At 38.0% G+C, this 19563-nt stretch overlaps 2 protein-coding genes across 2 annotated transcripts; one reads left to right on the forward strand and one right to left on the reverse strand.

The window, feature by feature from the left end:
- Positions 1-292: 292 nt before the first annotated feature.
- Positions 293-12326, forward strand: LOC109012094. The gene is made up of 8 exons (XM_018993569.2): positions 293-438; positions 1096-2345; positions 5136-6495; positions 8048-8327; positions 10055-10162; positions 10262-10540; positions 10913-11056; positions 11748-12326. The coding sequence occupies exons 2-8, from the start codon at positions 1148-1150 to the stop codon at positions 11934-11936; spliced, it is 3558 nt and encodes a 1185-aa protein (XP_018849114.2). The 5' UTR covers positions 293-438; positions 1096-1147; the 3' UTR covers positions 11937-12326.
- A 1182-nt stretch (positions 12327-13508) lies between these two features.
- LOC118348676 lies at positions 13509-14186 on the reverse strand. Its single transcript, XM_035690772.1, has one exon. It carries the CDS (start codon positions 14184-14186, stop codon positions 13509-13511), a length of 678 nt encoding a protein of 225 aa, XP_035546665.1.
- Positions 14187-19563: the final 5377 nt, after the last annotated feature.

Raw genomic sequence — 19563 nt, forward strand, 5'->3', positions numbered from 1 at the left:
ATTTTTGTATTTAAATTTTTCTTTCTCATTTTTTAAAATTTAATAAAATATTTTAATTTAAAATATTTTATTATTATTTATAAATATATTAAAATATTCTAAATATCCAAATAAAGGCTAAATTTTACTAATTAAATTTTACTATTTAGATGACATAAATAGTATGCTTTACATATTATTTGAGAATATAATAATTCATTTTAGAAACAAGGTAAGTTTTTAATTAAATTATTTAGAAGGAAAAGACAAAACAAAGACAGGAAAACAAAATAGGGGGGAAAAAAGAGAGAGAGAAGAAACTGTTGGTCCACCACCTCAATTCAGGAGCGCAGTTGCCCCCAAAGCCTACACAGGAAGTGTCGAGAGGAAAAGAAAAGGAAAAGAAAATCGAAACAAAGGTACATACAATAGCAGCCGGCCGGCTACTACCGTCATCAGGTGCTTCCTCCTCCTCTTTTGTTTTTCATATATATTTATTTTTTATTTTTTTTTGTCCTTTCCATTTCTGAACCCAAACATGCTTTTCGACCAAACCCCACGAAAGAATAAGTTACATTACAAAATATCAGATCTTTGTTTCCCTTTGTTTTTTTCGAAGGAATTGCTTTTAGCCTTAGAAACTGTGGTGGGATTGAATTCCGCACTTTGGGAAGCCCTCAAATGTGTAATGGGATTGGGGTTAGGGTTAGAGGTGTGGGAAAAGGAAATGGGATTCGCCGGGATTTCGGATTCCCAATCTTCGGATCCGCGCTATGAATGCTCGATTCTTGGTCGAAGAGCCAGGCCGGCACGGCTTTTTGGCTGATTCTGTAACTTGGGTCTTGTCGTCCTTTAGGTGAAAGAGAGAAAATGAACGTTTTTTGCTCTTTTGGGTATCTCGAGAAATGTAGGGTAGGTGGAAAGAAAAATATGGGATTCTGAATGCCGTCACTGGCTTAACCTTTACGAGGTAAGTTTCGCACGTCATTTTCAAAATTCTTAATTTGACTTTTTTTTTTCAAGGGCTTTGGAATTTTCTTAGCAAAGAATAGTGCAATAAGAAAGTAGCATTTTAATTTTTGTTTATAATGTGGTTTTATTGGTGGGGTTTCTCAGGTATGGTGGATGCTTCTTTCTGAGACCTACTTGTAGGTTTTAGTGGTTAAAAATGGCAGAAACAAACTCAGTTGACGCGATTCTTGAATTTTTGCGAAAAAATCAGTTTACTAGAGCCGAGGCAGCTTTGAGGAGTGAGCTAAACAATCGTCCTGATTTGAATGGTTTCTTTCAGAAGCTTCTGATCGGAGACAAGGATAAGGGCTTGGTAAGTGCAATAGGGGAGAATGGGGACAAATTGGTGGTGGAAAATCAAGGTCCAGTGCCTCTGGATAGCCGTGAAGTTTCGAAGGAATTAATTGTGAAAGAGATAGAGTGTGGGACTGCTAGAAATGGGTCTGACTGCAAATGGAAGAATGCTGCTCCTCCTGGTGAGTGGAATAAAAATAATGAATTGTTTGGAATGAGCGACAAGAGCTTCACTTTTCTGAGAGGTTCTGAGGACACCGTGCTTGATTTGTATTCGTGGGAGTTCAATCCTGGTAATTGTCCTGCTGGAACTTATGGTGGTAGCAGTACTAACTGTAACTTTCAGGAGCTTCAGATCTCAGGACAACCAAAGAATCGTACGAGTGAAGTTGCTGATGCTGGTAAAGCCACTCTCAGGACTGGAGAAGAGATTACTTTATCTGGTGAAAAGAGGACATCATGGCTTGGAAGTACTAGTAAAGCTAATCTGGAACCCAAGTATGAGAAAATCCAAGCAAGTGATCCCAAAAAACTTGATCAGCAACTTAAGACTAGTAGCACATATCTCAAAGAAAACTTTGCAGATAATCCGTGGTCCAGAAGGGAGGAGCCTACAAACTCATCTTCTGATATTTGGAAAGATTGTTCCGTCAAGACTGTGTTTCCCTTTTCAAAGGGGGATGTGTCAACCAGTTATGATAATGCTACAGATTCTGACAAAAATGATGGAAATAGAAAATCAGAAATGATTGATATTAGGGCAGCAATAAAAGAACAGGTGGATGATGTGGGAAGAGCCTTGTACTTTGGTAAGTCACAAGGGGGTTCTGAGCAAAAAACCATTGGCAGTTTGAGTTTTCCTTTGACTTCTGAGAATCAGAAGGAAGAATTACCCAGGTTGCCACCTGTTAAACTGAAGTCAGAGGATAAGTCATTGAATGTTCATTGGGAGGAAAAATTTGAGCGGGATGGACCTGGTGCAAAACTTATCAGTGTGGACAACTCTCTCCTTATAGGGTCATATCTGGATGTTCCCATTGGACAAGAAATCAACTCCACAGGTTGGCTCATATGATGGATATGATCAGATGATTTCTTTGCTTACATTATATTGCTTTTCTTTTGTTTGCAATTGTTCTAGTTAGTTTATTATTCTGGTTTGTAACTTGTACTAACCTACATATTTTTTTACATTTCCTTGGAATTTCCATTTCTATTTCTTTGTAGTTGTCGTGTTCTTTTCTTCATCTCTCTTTGTAGGGTTGATCTATCTGTTTGGTTCCCTTGTGTTTGTGGCTTGTTATTCATGATCAATTGCAGTTCTTGAGCTAGTCAAGATGTATTCAACTCATCATAGTCAGCATTATTATTATTATCATTGAACATATTGCAACTCATTTGTGGCTACTAAAAAGGTTGAGGTGTCATGGAGGTGGTAGCCTTCATTTAATGACCTGTTTACTACGGTTGAAAAAATAGAGGAATTTATTGATGTATTTACCATCAGAAGTAGGTGAATTGTAAATTTGTTATCATTTGATCTAGTGGTGTTAGTCTGACGTCTTATCATTGTGCTCTTAAAAGTGGATGCTTGCTCTATGCCCATTAAAAAAAGGGATGCTTTGGTCTACATCTTACCATTTTCTTCCTCTCTCTTATTTTAGTATTTTCTTGTGTCAATGTATATGTTACATTACAGGAGTCCATCCTGTAATGTTGCATTTGCACATGGTTTTTCTTTTTCTACTTTATATTTCCTAATCCTTCAACTTTTGAACCTCGTAAAAGGAATTATTTTAAACTTTATATATATATATATATAAATACTAGTAGTGGTTTAACGTGCAAAACATGTTTGCCACATTTGCCTAATTGGAAGAAAAAACAAAATTCCTGAAAATAATGTGTCCAAACAGCAAATAAAGTGTGACTCCTTACATGCAACACATAATCTTGAATAATTGAATTAATTGTTAGTTCACAATCATCAAGATTGAAAGAGTACATAAGATTGATTAATAAATAGCCTAATGCATAGGAGCATAAAACCTAATATAAGCAAGCATCTATGGATTTCCGTATTTCTCTACTTTAATAAGAAGAGTTTGTTCCAACCGCAGTATCTCTAAACATTTCCTTTGGGTTGATCATTTGTACGTGAACGATCAATCACGATCACGTGTTAAAGCTTTGTATAGAAGTTTCAGCTTTACAAATTAACTATATTTGACGATAGAGATCAATGCATTCATGTCATGTTACCTCCAACCATGTAGAAGATGTAGTGAGCTCGTATGAAGCAAATCCACCCTCCCTGTTCCTACTCTCACGTTCTTTCATCATTAAAGTAAGCCTCTTATATTTTGGAAGCCCTGAAAATATTATAATTGTAGAAAATAATTTTATCTAAATGATTTTAGTTAATTATGAATATTATGAGATTTAAATTATGTTAAAAACTCTAATTATTTATATGGTTTTATTTTCTTAAATAATATTTAGCAAAACTTCATCATTTATTTAATGATGAAAGATTAGTATTTTATAAATTAAAGTTGATTTTAAATGTATGATATGATATGTATATTTTAATTATCTATTTTAAGTGAGTTTATTTTCTGTATTTTAATCTCCACCGTTGGATCAAATTTGGAGACTCAAGATGAAGAGTTGAGATTTAAAGTCCCAAACCCTAGCTTTTCCCCTCACTTTTTCCTCTTCCCTCTCTCTCCTCCCTCCCTCCAGCTGCATGCCCCTCTTCCTCTCGATCTCTCTTCTCCTCGGTTCCTCCTAGTGCCGCCATTGCCGCGTCACCACCAAGCCCAGTCACCGGCCACCTTCCCCACGCCGATCTCCTCCCCACAGACCTCTCTCTCTCTCTCTCTCTCTCTCTCTCCCTCCCTGCAATAGGCCGAAGCCCGTAGCCCTCTCACTTCCTCCCCCTTTGATTTCCCTCCACCGCGCCGCCGTGAGCAGCTCCTCCCATGAGTTTCGATGGCCACCTCTTCCCCACGACGCAGCTCCCCGATCTGCCTCCCTCTCTCACGAAGCCTTTCTTTATCTCACGGGTTCTTGCTGTTGCACGGCCTAGATCCGCTGCCTACAGCCCATGATACCACCACCAGCCCTCCACAGCACCTCCCCTGCTCCTCCATGCCCAGCCGAGCCTCTACCTCTCCCTTGCTCTGTTGTGTGGTGATTTTGTGATGATTTACGGTGAGGTTGTGCTTAGGTTGCTGTGAGGAAGATAATTGCTATGAGGTTGTACGGATGGACATAAGTGGAAGAAGAAAGGTGTCAAACAAAGACACTGTTCATTCCTGTTTATTTGGTTACAGCGGCCTCTAAGATATAAGGGATATTTTCTAGATGTTATGACTTATAAAAAAAAATATTTCCCAGATGTTATGTCTAAAAATATGTCTTTAGTTGTTCAAACTATGGAAACTTATGTTATCAGTTTGAAGGCTGTATTGCACTTTTGAATTCCACTTATGGTTTATTTCTCCAGTCACATGTTAGTTGCCGGTAAAATCCTTTGAACTGATATTTTGGCATGTTTGTTGTTGAAATTCCACAATGTGATGGATGAATTTCTTGTGCCCCGTGAAACCTTGGAATCTAATGTACTGTTTATGGCTACATTTTTTAAGCAAGCATGCTTCATTACTTAGCTCTGAGAGCTGTTGAATTTATCTAGAACAGGCCTCGATTTTTGGGTTCATCAAGTTCTTTTCAACGACTCAGTTGTTAGTTATTGATCCTTTCTATTTTTCCTTTTTTCTGTTCATTTTTCAAAAATTCTTTCTGATAAATAAGGAATTTTCAATGCCTGGTTTATGATTGGACAGGTGGAAAAAGGATTCCCGGAGGTAGTTGGCTATCTGTAAGTCAGGGTATTGCAGAGGATACATCTGATCTGGTGTCTGGTTTTGCCACCGTTGGTGATGGATTAAGTGAATCTGTTGACTATCCAAATGAGTATTGGGACTCTGATGAGTATGATGATGATGATGATGTTGGATATATGAGACAACCAATTGAGGACGAGGCCTGGTTTCTGGCTCATGAAATTGACTACCCAAGCGATAATGAAAAGGGTACAGGGCATGGCAGTGTCCCAGATCTGCAGGAGAGAGCTCCAACTAAAGATGAGGATGATGATCAATCTTTTGCAGAAGAGGATTCTTACTTCTCTGGCGAGCGGTACTTTCAAGCAAAAAATGTAGAAACGGTTACAGCTACAGATGATCCTATAGGGCTGTCAGCCAGTAACATGCATGGAAGGACTGATGACAATGATTTAATTGCTCGATATGATGGACAGTTGATGGATGAAGAAGAACTGAATCTGATGCGTGCAGAACCTGTCTGGCAGGGCTTTGTGACTCAAACAAATGAACTCATCATGCTAGGAGATGGGAAACTTCTGAATGAGTGTGGGAGGAGGCCGCGGCTAGATGATAATTGTATGGATGATGAACAGCATGGTTCGGTTAGATCAATTGGTGTAGGTATCAGCAGTGATGCTGCAGATATTGGCAGTGAAGTACGGGAAAGTTTGGTTGGAGGCAGTAGTGAAGGGGATCTAGAATATTTCCGTGATCATGACGTTGGGGTTGGAGGGTTTAGATATCCTCAAAAGAAATATATTGACAGATCAAACAGAGAGAAAAAGAAAACTACTAACCAAGAGGCAAACAAATATGTCATTGGGAATGACAAGGGAGCAAGTATACAGACAAAAAATCGTACCGATGGGGGATTTTCGTTTCCCCCAGCACTGAGGGATGGACAGTTGGAGCAGACAGGCTCTAGTAAATCTTTATGGTCAAACAACTGTAATGCCATTATCAGTGATGAAACTGAGGACCATCTTAATGCTTTGGTGGGGTCTGAAGGCATGCTTGCTTCATGGAGGCGGAAAAGCAATGATTCTTCACCGGTCAAAAGTTCCAGGGATGAAAATAATGCTCATGCTGCGAGATCCACAGATTCTACTCCCTCAACAGTCTCTAATTATGGTTATGATGAAAGAGAACATGCAAAGCGAGAACAAGACCAAAAAGCAGGTGCTGTAAGGGAAGAAGATCCAGCAGCATCACTCGAAGATGATGAGGCTGCAGCTGTGCAAGAACAAGTAAGGCAGATAAAGGCTCAGGAGGAGGAATTTGAGACCTTTAACCTCACGATTGTGCACAGAAAAAACAGGCATGTATTTTTCTACATTCCCATCTTTCAGCTGGTACTTTTTCTTCAGTGGGCTTGATATGCTGCCATCTGCATCTAGATCGAATTCTAGAATATTGGTTGTACTTTGCAGACTGTGGTGTCGGTTCTTTTTTGTTTTGATTTTATAGATTTATGTTGATAACCCTTTTCTCCTAACTACCATTGCTACAATTCCAAACCAATGATCCATTTCTGATTTATGCCAGATAGCTCGAACCTGGATTCCGTTCCTACTTTCTATATTAACTTATCCAAAAAAAAGGTATCTTCTATATCACTAGGAAAAAACTAAAAGCATATATGGCATTTTAATATTATCCATATTTTTATTTGGTAAGTAAGATAAATATTATTGATATGAATGGAATAGGCATAGCCCATGTACACAGGAAGTATACAGAAGAACACCTAAATACATTCTAAGAGCAATTTAATATTATCCATATTAGGACTAGTTATTGTCAATTAACTGAGATAGAGTAAATGGTCATTTGTGTGATATCCCCGTGGTTTTGTAAATGAGCTCTAGTTCGAATGGGCTCGTTCTCTTTATTAAGAATGGAACTGAGGGTATAATCATGGGCTCAAGATCCCCTGGGTCCATTTTTAACTTACTGATAATAGAACATGATTCTAGGTGATCCTCTTTTCAAGTATTCATTATTATCATGATGGCATCGACTTTTTATTCTTTTCCAGTTTTTGGTAAGCCTTCAACTTGAAAGTAGTTTTATTTGGTTAATTATATGCAGAATGGATTCTTTCATGGAAGGGTTCTTATGGTATTTATAATGTCATTTTTTTTTCTTGTCTCCCATGTATGGAACATATCAAGGAGTAGTTGAGACATTTTATTTGTTTATTTGTTTTTAAATTCAAGGATGTCGTTGGCAATCTGTTGCAGATTGTGAAAACCTTTTAAAGCATATTTTGTTTTGTTCATCTTTCCTTATTCATGACATCATATAACAACCAGATCATTGGTCCTATTATCTTTGTATGAAGTAAAAGGAATGGTATAAATTTTAAGGATCGTCATTGGATGATTGAGGAGTTCAATTTTTTTTTCCCAATACTCTGTTCCTTTTGGCAGCTTCCAATGGTTTTTAATGGGCTGAGGTTCCATTATTTTATGTCTCCTTTTCTATTTCCAGTTAGGTGTTCCTCTTGAATGCATACTTGGACTATGCCTTCTGCATTCTTTAGTAATAAAGTTTACAATTACTCATAAAAGAAATGATCTTTGTACCTTCTAAATGATTTGTGGTCTGTCCTTGGGGGAAATCATGTATAAAGTTGTTTCTGGTGGATGTAGTCTTAGTTGGCAACTTGGAACAACGATAAGCTTTATGTGGCACATGACATTTTCTAGCAATTTTGTCTCTTCTACTTCCCACAGCATTTGCTGAGAACTTATTTTACCACCACTTATACCGACTCATTGTTTATGCTGCCAAAGTGAGCAGGCCTTCCAGTTTATACTCTCATCTCTTGCCTAACTGATTATCTAACTACGTCTTTTGTTGCTCAGAACTGGCTTTGAAGAGGACAAGAATTTCCATGTTGTTCTTAATTCAGTCATAGCTGGACGTTATCATGTTACTGAGTATCTTGGGTCCGCTGCATTCAGTAAAGCTATACAGGCACATGACCTGCACACCGGTATGGATGTATGTGTAAAAATTATTAAGAACAACAAGGATTTTTTTGATCAGAGCCTTGATGAGATAAAGCTTCTCAAGTATGTGAATAAGCATGATCCTGCTGACAAGTACCACGTTCTCCGATTGTATGATTATTTCTATTATCGAGTAAGTGAAAATATGATTCAACTTGCTATTGATTTTTTACATGCTGTTATGGCTGTTGGTGAATGTCCATGTACTAGGTAAATTAGTGTCAAATTAATTTCTATTTCCTTCATTATGTCTAAAAGAATATTTGCTGAATTCATGTGAGTGACATGCACTTCTAGAACTGGTTGTCAGATCCTATCACATCCTACTTTTTTGGTAGTCATCCTGTTCCACCAGACTTGTTGCCTAGTAGGTCTTCAATCGCTTGGAGATTTTGGTGGGTTCTTGTTTAATTTTGTCAGGTAGTTTATAATTGTACACAGGACAGTGAGCTTTAGTCCTCTAAATTTTGCGCAAGGTTGAAGTTGGACCCCTTACTGGTTGTTCTAGTTTTGTGGAAGTCTTACTTTTAGTTTTTTGTTCAATGGTTAACTGTTTGTTTTGATTTTATTTAATTTTTTTCAAGTTTTGAATCTGGTATTATCTGTAACCAAATTCTTGTCCCATTCTCTGGGAAACCTGAGCTGATGTCTTTGGGAATCTAGATGCGAAGCCTAGAAATAGAATTCTTTTCTTCTTCTTTTTGATTGGTAAACGAGATTTGATTGATTAGGCAGGAGCCCCAAGTACACGGGACATATACAAGAGCAATGCCTATGCTCGATGTTCTAGTGATACAAGAAATTCATGAATGTTCATGCCATTAAAATCATTACAATTGACCAATGGAAAAAAGTGCTAAAAAAGAAAGTTCTAAGCTCATCCATTGACCACTCACGATCTTTAATACTTCTCTCGTTCCTCTCCCTCTGAAGACGCTACCATAGGCAAATCGGAACCATCTTCCAAATTGCTGCAATATGTGAATTGCCCTAGAGTCCTCTCCATGAAGCGATCATCCTTCTTGGCATCACCCAAGCTAAACTCAGCCTAGCAAAGAATTCATTACACAAGGTCCTGACAATCTCACAATGAATTTGTAGATGATCAACATGCGGCACTAGGAAAGCTTATTTTCAAGTCCGCCCTCCTCCCCCAAAAGGAATAGAGTATACTAGGTTATAAAGCTCAGAGAAGGCCGACTTCCGAATCCTGGGCTGCTCTAAAAAATGTAACATTCCATTAGGGAGTGCCATTGGATAGATCTAGGAGGTCTGCAATTGAGGCTTCCTTTATTCTTGCTAAATATAGAATTCTGGATAATAATTCTTTTCTTGTTCTTCTCCTTCAAGCAATTTTTTTTTTCATATCAAAACCAGCCCAAATTTTCTTTAGATTTACCTTCAATAATCATATACCATGCTAGAACCTAGTGTCCTAAATACCAGAGTTAGGAACCTGTCAAACAGTGTTAGGGAAAGCGCTAGGCGCACTTGAGTGCAAATGCCATCTAGAGTCCAGGTGTAAAGTGCAAGCACATGCTTGATTGAAGTAAAGCACACATTTAAAAAAAGGTTGGAAAAGCAAGATAGTAATATGTTTATGGAAGGGGTAGATTCAAATGACTATTGCACAGTTTTAATTGATCGAGTATTCTGTGTCATTTTTTTTATGGAGGGGGTACGTTATAATTTTTGTGTGGTTTGGGGGGTGATCGCCAAAATTGATAGTTTGGGTGATTTCAAATCGGTGGTAGTTTTAGGGGCCTTTGTGTATTTTCCCCTTTGTTTATTGATGTCCTGCGTATGATTTCTCTAATGATGCTATATTGATGGGTAGCTACCTTTCCCATTATTTTGCAGGAGCATTTGTTAATAGTATGCGAACTTCTCAAGGCAAACTTATACGAGTTTCACAAGTTTAATAGAGAAGCGGGAGGAGAGGTTTACTTCACTATGCCAAGATTGCAGGTTTGTGGCGTATCTTTTTTTTTCTTGGGTGCTCTTTTTTTCCCTTTGTTTTTGTTCTGCCATGCTGGCAGATATGCTTATTTTCATTGGGTTTTGCAGTCAATTACCATTCAGTGTCTCGAGGCACTTCAGTTTCTGCATGGACTTGGCCTAATACATTGTGACTTGAAGCCCGAGAATATACTAGTGAAAAGTTACAGCAGATGTGAGGTGAAGGTTATTGATCTTGGGAGCAGTTGTTTTGAGACAGATCAACTCTGCTCCTATGTACAATCCAGGTCCTATCGTGCCCCAGAAGTTATCTTGGGACTTCCATACGATAAGAAGATAGATGTATGGTCACTTGGCTGCATCTTGGCAGAACTCTGTACTGGCAATGTAAGTTATGCTCCTAAAATATACATATATACCTATGCACCTGTGTATGTATTTCTATTTCATTGCCCTTTTTTCTCCATTGTAAGGAGTCTAAATGATTTAGAATCTATTTGGAAAATTGATTTTGGGCTGAAATGATACTTCTTTATGTTATTGTTGATAATGCATCAAGTTCACTGTTTCAGTTGGCTGAGAACCACGGACACTTTCCTTTGACTTGGATTTTTCTTCCATATCACTTAATGCACTTGATGCATTGATCATTTTCACCATCAATTTAGCTGAGATCTTTTTGCGGTTGATTATTTTGCCATTTCTTTCTTTTCCTAGATGCTGATGCAAATGGTTGAAATGAATTTTGCCCTGATGCAGGTCCTCTTCCAAAATGATTCACCAGCAACATTATTAGCTCGGGTAATTGGAATTATAGATCCCATAAATCAAAGCATGCTTGCCAAAGGAAAGGACACGTACAAATATTTTACCAAAAATCACATGCTGTATGAACGGAATCAGGTGAAAATCTCAATTTTGGATGTCATATTTGTTCGATTAATATAAATAGTATTGTCTGTTGCTTTTGAGACATGAGCTTTGGATGGGAAAACAAAAGGATCTTTAAAAAGTTGGCAGTGGGTTGGCTCTCTACCAGTTAATTGAGTCAGCACAGATATGCAAGATATGTGTGACATGGCTGGCTTTATTTTCGTTGTTTCTATACGTGGTGGAACTCTACTGTCCTTTAAAGAGTTATCTGCATGTCCAGTTTAGATATTAGGTATTTTTATTCTTGGGTGACAGATGCTATGCTAGTAGAGCTTCCATCAAATAGTTTTCGTCTTCTTTTTGACACTTCATAATATCTGTCTCAAGAATTCGGTACATTGTAGGACTGGTAGATGAGGTGCCCATACTGGTTACAAATCAGTTGAAATACATTTATATCTTATCATTCGATACAGTCAAACTTGCACCTTTATTTCTTAAACCTTCAGTGATCAAATGTATCCAACTAGAAGCGCAGTTCTCTCAAGTGATAGTGTTGATTTACCATTCAACTGTGTTTGTATAAATTTCAATTCATAGCATGTATGTGCTGAAACAAAATTAAAATTCTGGTTCCTACCCTGTTAAATTTTGTGTACAAAATCCTTTGGTCTTTTTATTTATATGATAATTAATAGATTGCTATTTTACCATTCCTCAGGAAACGAACAGGTTGGAATACCTGATACCCAAAAAGACATCCTTAAGGCACCGATTACCAATGGGGGACCAAGGCTTCATTGATTTTGTTGCTCATCTACTTGAGATAAACCCAAAAAAGCGCCCTTCTGCCTTGGAGGCTTTGAAGCACCCATGGCTATCATATCCATATGAACCCATATCATCTTGAAGCATTTGAAGATTCTGTTGGTGGAGATGACATGCTACAGGTGCCCTCTTGTTTGGTTTTGGGTGTCTTATTAAAGAGGGGAAGGAGCCACTTTTGATTTCTGGCTGAAACATGTCATCTATTTAAGGTGATAGTTTTTGAAGATATTGCACCTTACACCCATGCACAATGCATTGAAAGGTGTGTTTGGTTTTGTTGGTGATACCAGTCTTTCCTTCCCCCCTTACCAAGTTGTACAATTAATCATTATTATCAAGAATGTAATTTTGCACGTAGGTGGTTCTTGCTTTACTTTTTGTGTTTGAAATGGTGGAAGAAGATTTAAAATCCTGTTGTACATGATGTGTGATAATTCTTTAGGTTATTTAGTAGTATTTTTTTGTGAAAATAGCTTCTTATCCAATTTTGATATGGTTCATCACGCAAAAATTGCTTGCATTTTATGGTTTATGAACCCAACAACAGTGTGGCCTGGAACCATTAGTACATTGTTTTTGTGCAGCACAATCTTTCTTTCTTTCTTTGTTCATTTTCCCCATCTTTTTTTTTTAAAGCTCGCCATGTTTGCAAAATAATGGTGTTTGAGGAAATTGGGGCTTGTTTTAAATAACACTATTGTCCCTGTTATGAAAGGCTGTGCTTAAAAGATGCCTTGATACTAACTTGGATATGGGAGCTCAAAAGCTTTTTAAGGGTTGGTTTGATAACACAAAGTTAAACTATTACAAGTTTTTTAAACTCTTACACAAAATACAATAAAAATAATATTATAATAATATTTTATTCAACTTTCAGTAAAATTTATCGGAAATAGCCTTCAAAGGGCCCACAGGGTGGTAACTAAGATCAAAAGAGAAATTAATTGCAATACATGGCAAATGGTGAATCTCCTTACTAAGTTATAAAACATTCAAGACAGACACTCTATTTTTTGGAAACCTTATCACTGGGGGAAAAAAGAGTATGATTGGAAACAACGCATTGAATTCCCAGAGTCGGTTTCTGCCAAATACAGGCAGTCTAATAAAATGGTATGAGAAATTTGGAAAAAAGGAGTAGACAATCTGGGAGGTACAGGCCCGGCCTGGCGCACGAAGTGTAACATCTCATCTCGTCTCATCTCATTTGAACTGTATAATCAAACGAGGTAGATGAAACAACTTGTACTATATATACTTGAGCAAAAGTCTGATTCATGACCCTAAATAAAGAATTGTTACTGTATTGTTATCTCTTACATTTTGAACAATCACTGACTATTTTTAAGGACACTCAAGAATATTGAAGAGTAATGATATTCTCACAACTCGAACTCGTGTCATTGCCCGTTTAAATTTGAATGTACATTCAAATTATTCTGAGTTTTTTTATTTTTTATTTAGGAGTTCAAATATAAAAACTGGTGTTAAGGTATACATACCTTTCAAAATCAACAATTGACACATAATATTGATCAAATCCCGATGCTTAATATAGATAAAAAAAAGATTAGAAGTGCTAGGTCAGGTTTGGGAGTGAGATGAGAATTTTGTGTTTTTTTTTTTTTTTTTGAAAGCTTAAGAGCTTGTTCCATTAAATCAGATCTGAAATACATAGAGGAATATCCTCCATAGTAACAATTACATCAGAAATGACTAAAGCATCTTGTGCCAAAACATGAGCCATCACATTTCCACTTCTTTTGATATGAGTAACATTCCAAGATTCGAAATTACTAAGTTTCATCTTAGCTTCAGAGACGTACATGCCAAAGCTAGACAGTTGATCTTCCTCTTGCTTCAAAGCTTGGACTGTTTGAAGAGAATCTCCTTCGAAGATAGTCTTTGTTAAACCGAGATCCAGTGCAAAATTCACTGCTAAGAGAGCCCCAAAAGCTTCAGCCAGAGCAGGGAGGGGAAGGAGGCTTTGTTTTCTTCTCATAGTTGCTATTATTCTTCCTTCACAATCTCTAACTACTATGCCAATACCAACTTTAGCTCGGATTTTGTCCACAGCTGCATCCCAATTAAGCTTGTAAAAAAGAAAAGGAGGTGGTTGCCAAATAACTGAATTGCTGTTAATAGAAGTTGATGACTCATTTTTCTGCATTTCCAAGTCCTTCATCATTCTAATGTTTTCATTTGCAACCATGGTAACTTGATTAGGGTGTCTAAATCTTTGATTAAAAATAAAATCATTTCTCCTCCACCAAATCTGCTTAGCAACCATAACAAATTCCTGCATGCACTCAAAAGTCATTCCTTCTGCCATAGCCTCGAAAATCTCCAAAAAATCCATATGAGAGAAATGCCTTTTCTGAATGCTCTTAGTACATTGGCTCCAAACATCTCTTGCTGACTCACACTCCCATAAAGCATGTGCAACTGTCTATTCCTCTAGCTCGCAAATTGGACACTTTGGATTTGCTACAATCTTCCTTTTAAAAAGATTTGATTGAGTTGGAAGTGCATTATGACAAGCTCTCCATAGAAAAACTTTCTCTCCTGGTGTAACTTGTAGCTGCCAAAGAGTTTTCCAGACCTCCTTTGAATTATGACTGCTCGATGGTTGCCCTTTAGTATCTTGGATCAACTCCTGGTGCAGATGGTATGCGCTTTTTACTGTGAAGAAACCTGTAGAGGTTCCTTTCCATATCAGTTGGTCAGGACTATTGGAAGTGCTTAATGGAATTTGAGCAATGATATCCGCCTCTTCTTTGCAAAAAAGGTGCTCCACTAACTCCATATTCCATTCCTTTTCCCCTGGCTTCAACAGCTCTTGAACTTTAGCATTGCCATCAAGATGGGATATAGGGCTTTTAACTGCAGATGGAAAGGTCTTAGGTAACCATTTGTCTCCCCAAATTCTAACCTTATCACCAGAGCCAATTCTCCAATAAGAGCCTGCATCAATCAGGTTTCTTGCTTTCAGCATACTCCTCCATATATATGATGGTTTCTGACCCAACTTTGCATTCATAAAGGAAGTCTCTTGGAAGTACTTGGCTTTTAGAACTTGAGAAACTAGAGAGAAAGGAGTATGAATCACTCTCCAGCCTTGTTTTGCTAGTAGTGCAAGGTTAAAGCCTTCCAAGTCTCGAAAACCCAAACCTCCATCAGCCTTAGATCTTCCCATCTTGCTCCAAGCCACCCAATGGATCTTTCTTATTGCCTCATGCTGTCCCCACCAAAAGTTGTGCATAATGCTGTTTAAATTTCGAAGAAGTTTTGCAGGTAGCATAAAAACAGACATGCTATAAATTGGGAGAGCTTGCACAATAGCCTTGATGAAAATATCCTTTCCTGCTTGAGACAAGAATTTAACCCTTTGGTTGCTTACCCTCATTCTGACTCGATCCAGAATATCTCTGAAAGATTTCTCTCTTGCTTTGCCAACAACAGTTGGCAGACCAAGATACTTCTCATAAGCCATAGAGGACCTCACACCTGCAATGCTAAGGATGAAATCTTGAGTTGCCTTAGCAGTGTTTCTACTGAATTGTATTGAAGTTTTTTCAAGATTCAACCTTTGGCCTGAGGCATCCTCATAAATCTTCAGAATATTGTGCAGCTTACCCCATTCCATAGCATTTGCTTTGCAAAATAACAAACTGTCATCATCAAAAAACAGGTGGGAAATTCTTATTCTGCCCCTTGCAAAAGGCACTCCAGAGATGACTCCCTCTTCGACTCCTTTGCTGATCATAGAACCCAAAGCTTCAGCACACATTATGAAGAGATAAGGTGATAAAGGATCACCTTGTCTAATGCCCCTTGAAGGACTAAAAACACTTTGGGGGATACCATTAACTAAAATGGAGTAGGACACTGATTCCACACATCTCATTACCAACTCTACCCAAGCAAAATCAAACCCCATTTTACATAAAGCAGCTCTTAGAAAAGACCACTCAACCCTATCATATGCTTTGCTCATGTCAAGTTTCATTGCCATATACCCTTCCCTACCTGCCATTTTACAATGCATAGAATGCAAAGCCTCAAAAGCAACTATTACATTATCAGAGATAAGTCTACCAGGAATGAAAGCTGGAATGAAAGCTGATTGGTTCTGAGAAATGATACTAGGCAGGATTTTCTTAAGCCTGTTTGCTATGGTTTTGGAGATAATCTTATATAAAACATTACAAAGAGAAATTGGCCTAAAATCAGAAACTTTTGTACAGTTTTTCTTCTTTGGAATTAAAGTAATGAAGGTATTATTAATATCATCCAAGTTGCCTTTCGAATTAAGCACATATAAAACTAATTCACTGACCTGGCTCCCCACCACATCCCAGTTTTGTTGATAAAAGGCTGCTGGAAAGCCATCAGGTCCAGGTGAGCTCAAGCCATCCATTTGAAACAAAGCTTCTTTAACCTCCAGAGCACAGTAGGGCCTCAACAAAGCTTGGTTCATTTCATTTGTGACCGTGGGGATGGTGGCTGCCAAACACCCATCAATATTCTGAGGGTTAGCAGTGGTGAAAAGCTCCTGGAAAAAAGCTTGAAACTGCTGGCAGATTGCAGATGCATTGGTAACTTCCTGATCTCTGTCATCAATAAGCTTGCAGATCTTATTGACTTTCCTCCTTTGAGAAGCACATTGGTGGAAATACTTTGTGTTCCTGTCACCTTCTTTAAGCCATCTCTGTTTTGCTCTTTGTTTCCATTTTAGATTTTCCTCTTCCAACACTTTTTCAATCTCAATTTTCAAGCCTTTTATGCTGTCATGTTTGTCTCCTTGGTTGCACTGCTGAAGTGAGTTAAGATGCTCCATTTTTTGCTGTATTTCTTTCTTGGTTTTACTCATAACCTGCTTACTCCACTGTTGAAGTTTAAATTGGCACCTCTTCAAAACTTCAGTAGTATAGCTCAGCTTATTTGAAGCTAAACTAGGTCTCTGCCACTCCTCAGCAATTAACTTGTTACACTCTTCTCTTTGACCCCAACTCACCTCATATCTGAAAATTTTGATATGTCTTCCTGCACCTTGTTGATGATTTCTATTGGTGATGAAAATAGGACAATGATCTGAATTGAGTGCAGTTAATGAAAGGGTCACTACTCCAGTGTTCCATACAGCCCATTGAGGGTTGCAGAAGGCTCTGTCTAGCCTTTCTTTAGTGAATTCAGTCCCACCACGATTGTTAGACCATGTAAACTTGTTCCCCACATACCCCATATCACTAAGATCACAATCCTCCAGTGCCTCACGAAAGCATTCCATCTGACCATAGGGTCTAAGAGGCCCTCCAACTTTTTCATTAGTGCTGAGAATTTCATTAAAATCCCCAACACAAAGCCAACCCACACCATTTTCTGGTTTCAACTTCCTAAGCAAATGCCAACTACCTTTCCTGTTAGCAGTAATAGGATTTCCATAAAAGCCAGTTAAGAACCATGTCTTTCCTTTTATTAAATCCTTTACTTCCAAGGAAATATGTTGCCTAGAGTAAGACACCAGAACTGCATCCACATCCTCCTTCCATAAGAAAGCCAGACCACCACTTAAACCTTTACAATCCACCACAAAACTGTATTCCATATTCAGTAACCTCTTGATTTTCTCAACCTTGGATCTTTTACATTTTGTTTCCATCAGGAAAACAAAATTTGGGACCTTAGTCTTCACCAAACAGTGAAGTTCTCTAACTGTCCGAGGGTTCCCAAGCCCTCGGCAGTTCCAACTTAGACAACTCATTGCTGTTGGTGGGGCTGAAAATCAGCCACCACCAAATCTTGGACAAAGGTCTCCATTTCCACCCCATGAACTTCCTTTTGTTTCTTATTCCCACATAACTCAGAAGCCTCAGCCAGTTCACTTCCCTCCCTCTTTTTCCTCTTATCATAGTTTTGTATCTTCTCCTTCCTTTCAGCAGCATGCTCAACAAAAAATTTGTCTCGAGCTCTTCTTTTCCAACTAACTCGTTTTTTTGAATTTTCCAACAATTGAGCCTGTTCAGTCAAAAACTGATCTAGATCATTAATGTGTGATGCCAGAGTGGAATCTGATGAGGTAGCACTAGCTTGGGTCTTTTGCTGATCTCGAGCAGAAACTGAAGCCTTAAAAATAGCCTTATCCTTTTTAACAACTCGATCTAATTTGGAAGGTCTGACTCCATTATCCAAAGGTAACTCCTTCATTTGAAATAAAGTTTCCTTTCCCAGCCCTCCCATTCCCTCCTTAATGACCCCCATATCTTCCTTTCCTTCCTCCACTTGATTCTCCTCTGACAAAATAAAATCACTTTCCTTATGAGTACTATTTTCCTTGTTGACTTCCTGAGTATCCTCCTGCATGTGATCCTTTCCTTTTGAGTCATCATCCTCACCACAGTGCCCATTTTGCCATGGTGTTCCAGTAGTCTGTTCAGCTCTATCATCTCCCCCTCCATACCTCTTTTGATTAAACATATTAAAAGGAGTAGCAGCAGCACGGAGCCAGGGGCCATATTGATGAGAAACACCCTCCTCTCTTCTAACAGTTGGCAGTTTTGGACATAACTTATTAATATGTTTGATGACACCACACTTAAAGCAAAAAGATGGTAGTCTTTCATACTTGAATTGCAGCCATATTTGAAGACCTTCATAATTTAAAAAAGTACCTCTCACCAAAGCTTTGGAGATATCCACTTCCACTTTGAGTCTCATGAATTTCCCCCATCCGATCCCCCATTGATCAGCAATAATATCCACCACCTTCCCTGCACACTCCCCAACTTTCATGCCTACCTCTTTTGTCATACACGCAAGAGGCATGTTATGTATTTGCATCCAGAAAACTTCCTTTTGAAATGGGATGGCATTCAAAGATAAATCACTATCAAAATCTTGAAGGCACACCAACCATCTATCAAAAGACCAAGGCCTTCCTTGGATGATCTTCTGCCTGTCCTCACACTTCTGAAATTTTAACAAAAACTTGTTTTCACCCATGTCAGAGAATTCTATCCAGCCTGATGTATTCCATATCTTCGACATGGTCATCTTGAAAGCTTCTCGGTTGATAACTTTGTCTGCAATGACCATGGCTAGTAAACATGACCTTCCTCTTTCCTTTGCTTTGAGAAGGGTAGATGACTCCACCTTGATTCCTGACTTCTCCTGCTCAGTAAGGCTAAAACCTTCCCAAAGCTTTGTCAAGTCTTCAGCCATCTCCAACTCTTCAGGCAAGGAAGCCCAACCTGAGAGACTCTACTCTAACTCGAGAGAAAAAACCTCAACCCCGTGAGGACCAGCACCAAATTTTATTCAATTCCTTTGACTGCACGAGTCTGTCATCGAAAATTTAATAAATTTATTTACAAATTTGAGAATTTTGTGTTTTGTTTTGAAGTTTAAAATATTATATTTTAATATTATTATTGTTTTGAGATTTGAAAAAGTTGAATTATTTATTATATTTTATATAGAGATTTGAAAAAAATGTAATGATGAGATGAGAATTTTATGTTTTGTCTTGTGCCCCAAACCTGCCCTTAGTATCAAACCGAATATTAAAAAAGGATGCAAATTGTAATCTTTTGACAGTTTAAACATATAATACGTAAATTTTGATTATGTCGGGGTCAATTACAAAATTTGTCATAGTTTGAGGTGGTCAAAATTGTATTTAATGGATGAATTGATTTTGGGGGTGGTTC

Source organism: Juglans regia, chromosome 6, assembly GCF_001411555.2.
Source record: "Juglans regia cultivar Chandler chromosome 6, Walnut 2.0, whole genome shotgun sequence".
Lineage (NCBI taxonomy): Eukaryota > Viridiplantae > Streptophyta > Magnoliopsida > Fagales > Juglandaceae > Juglans > Juglans regia.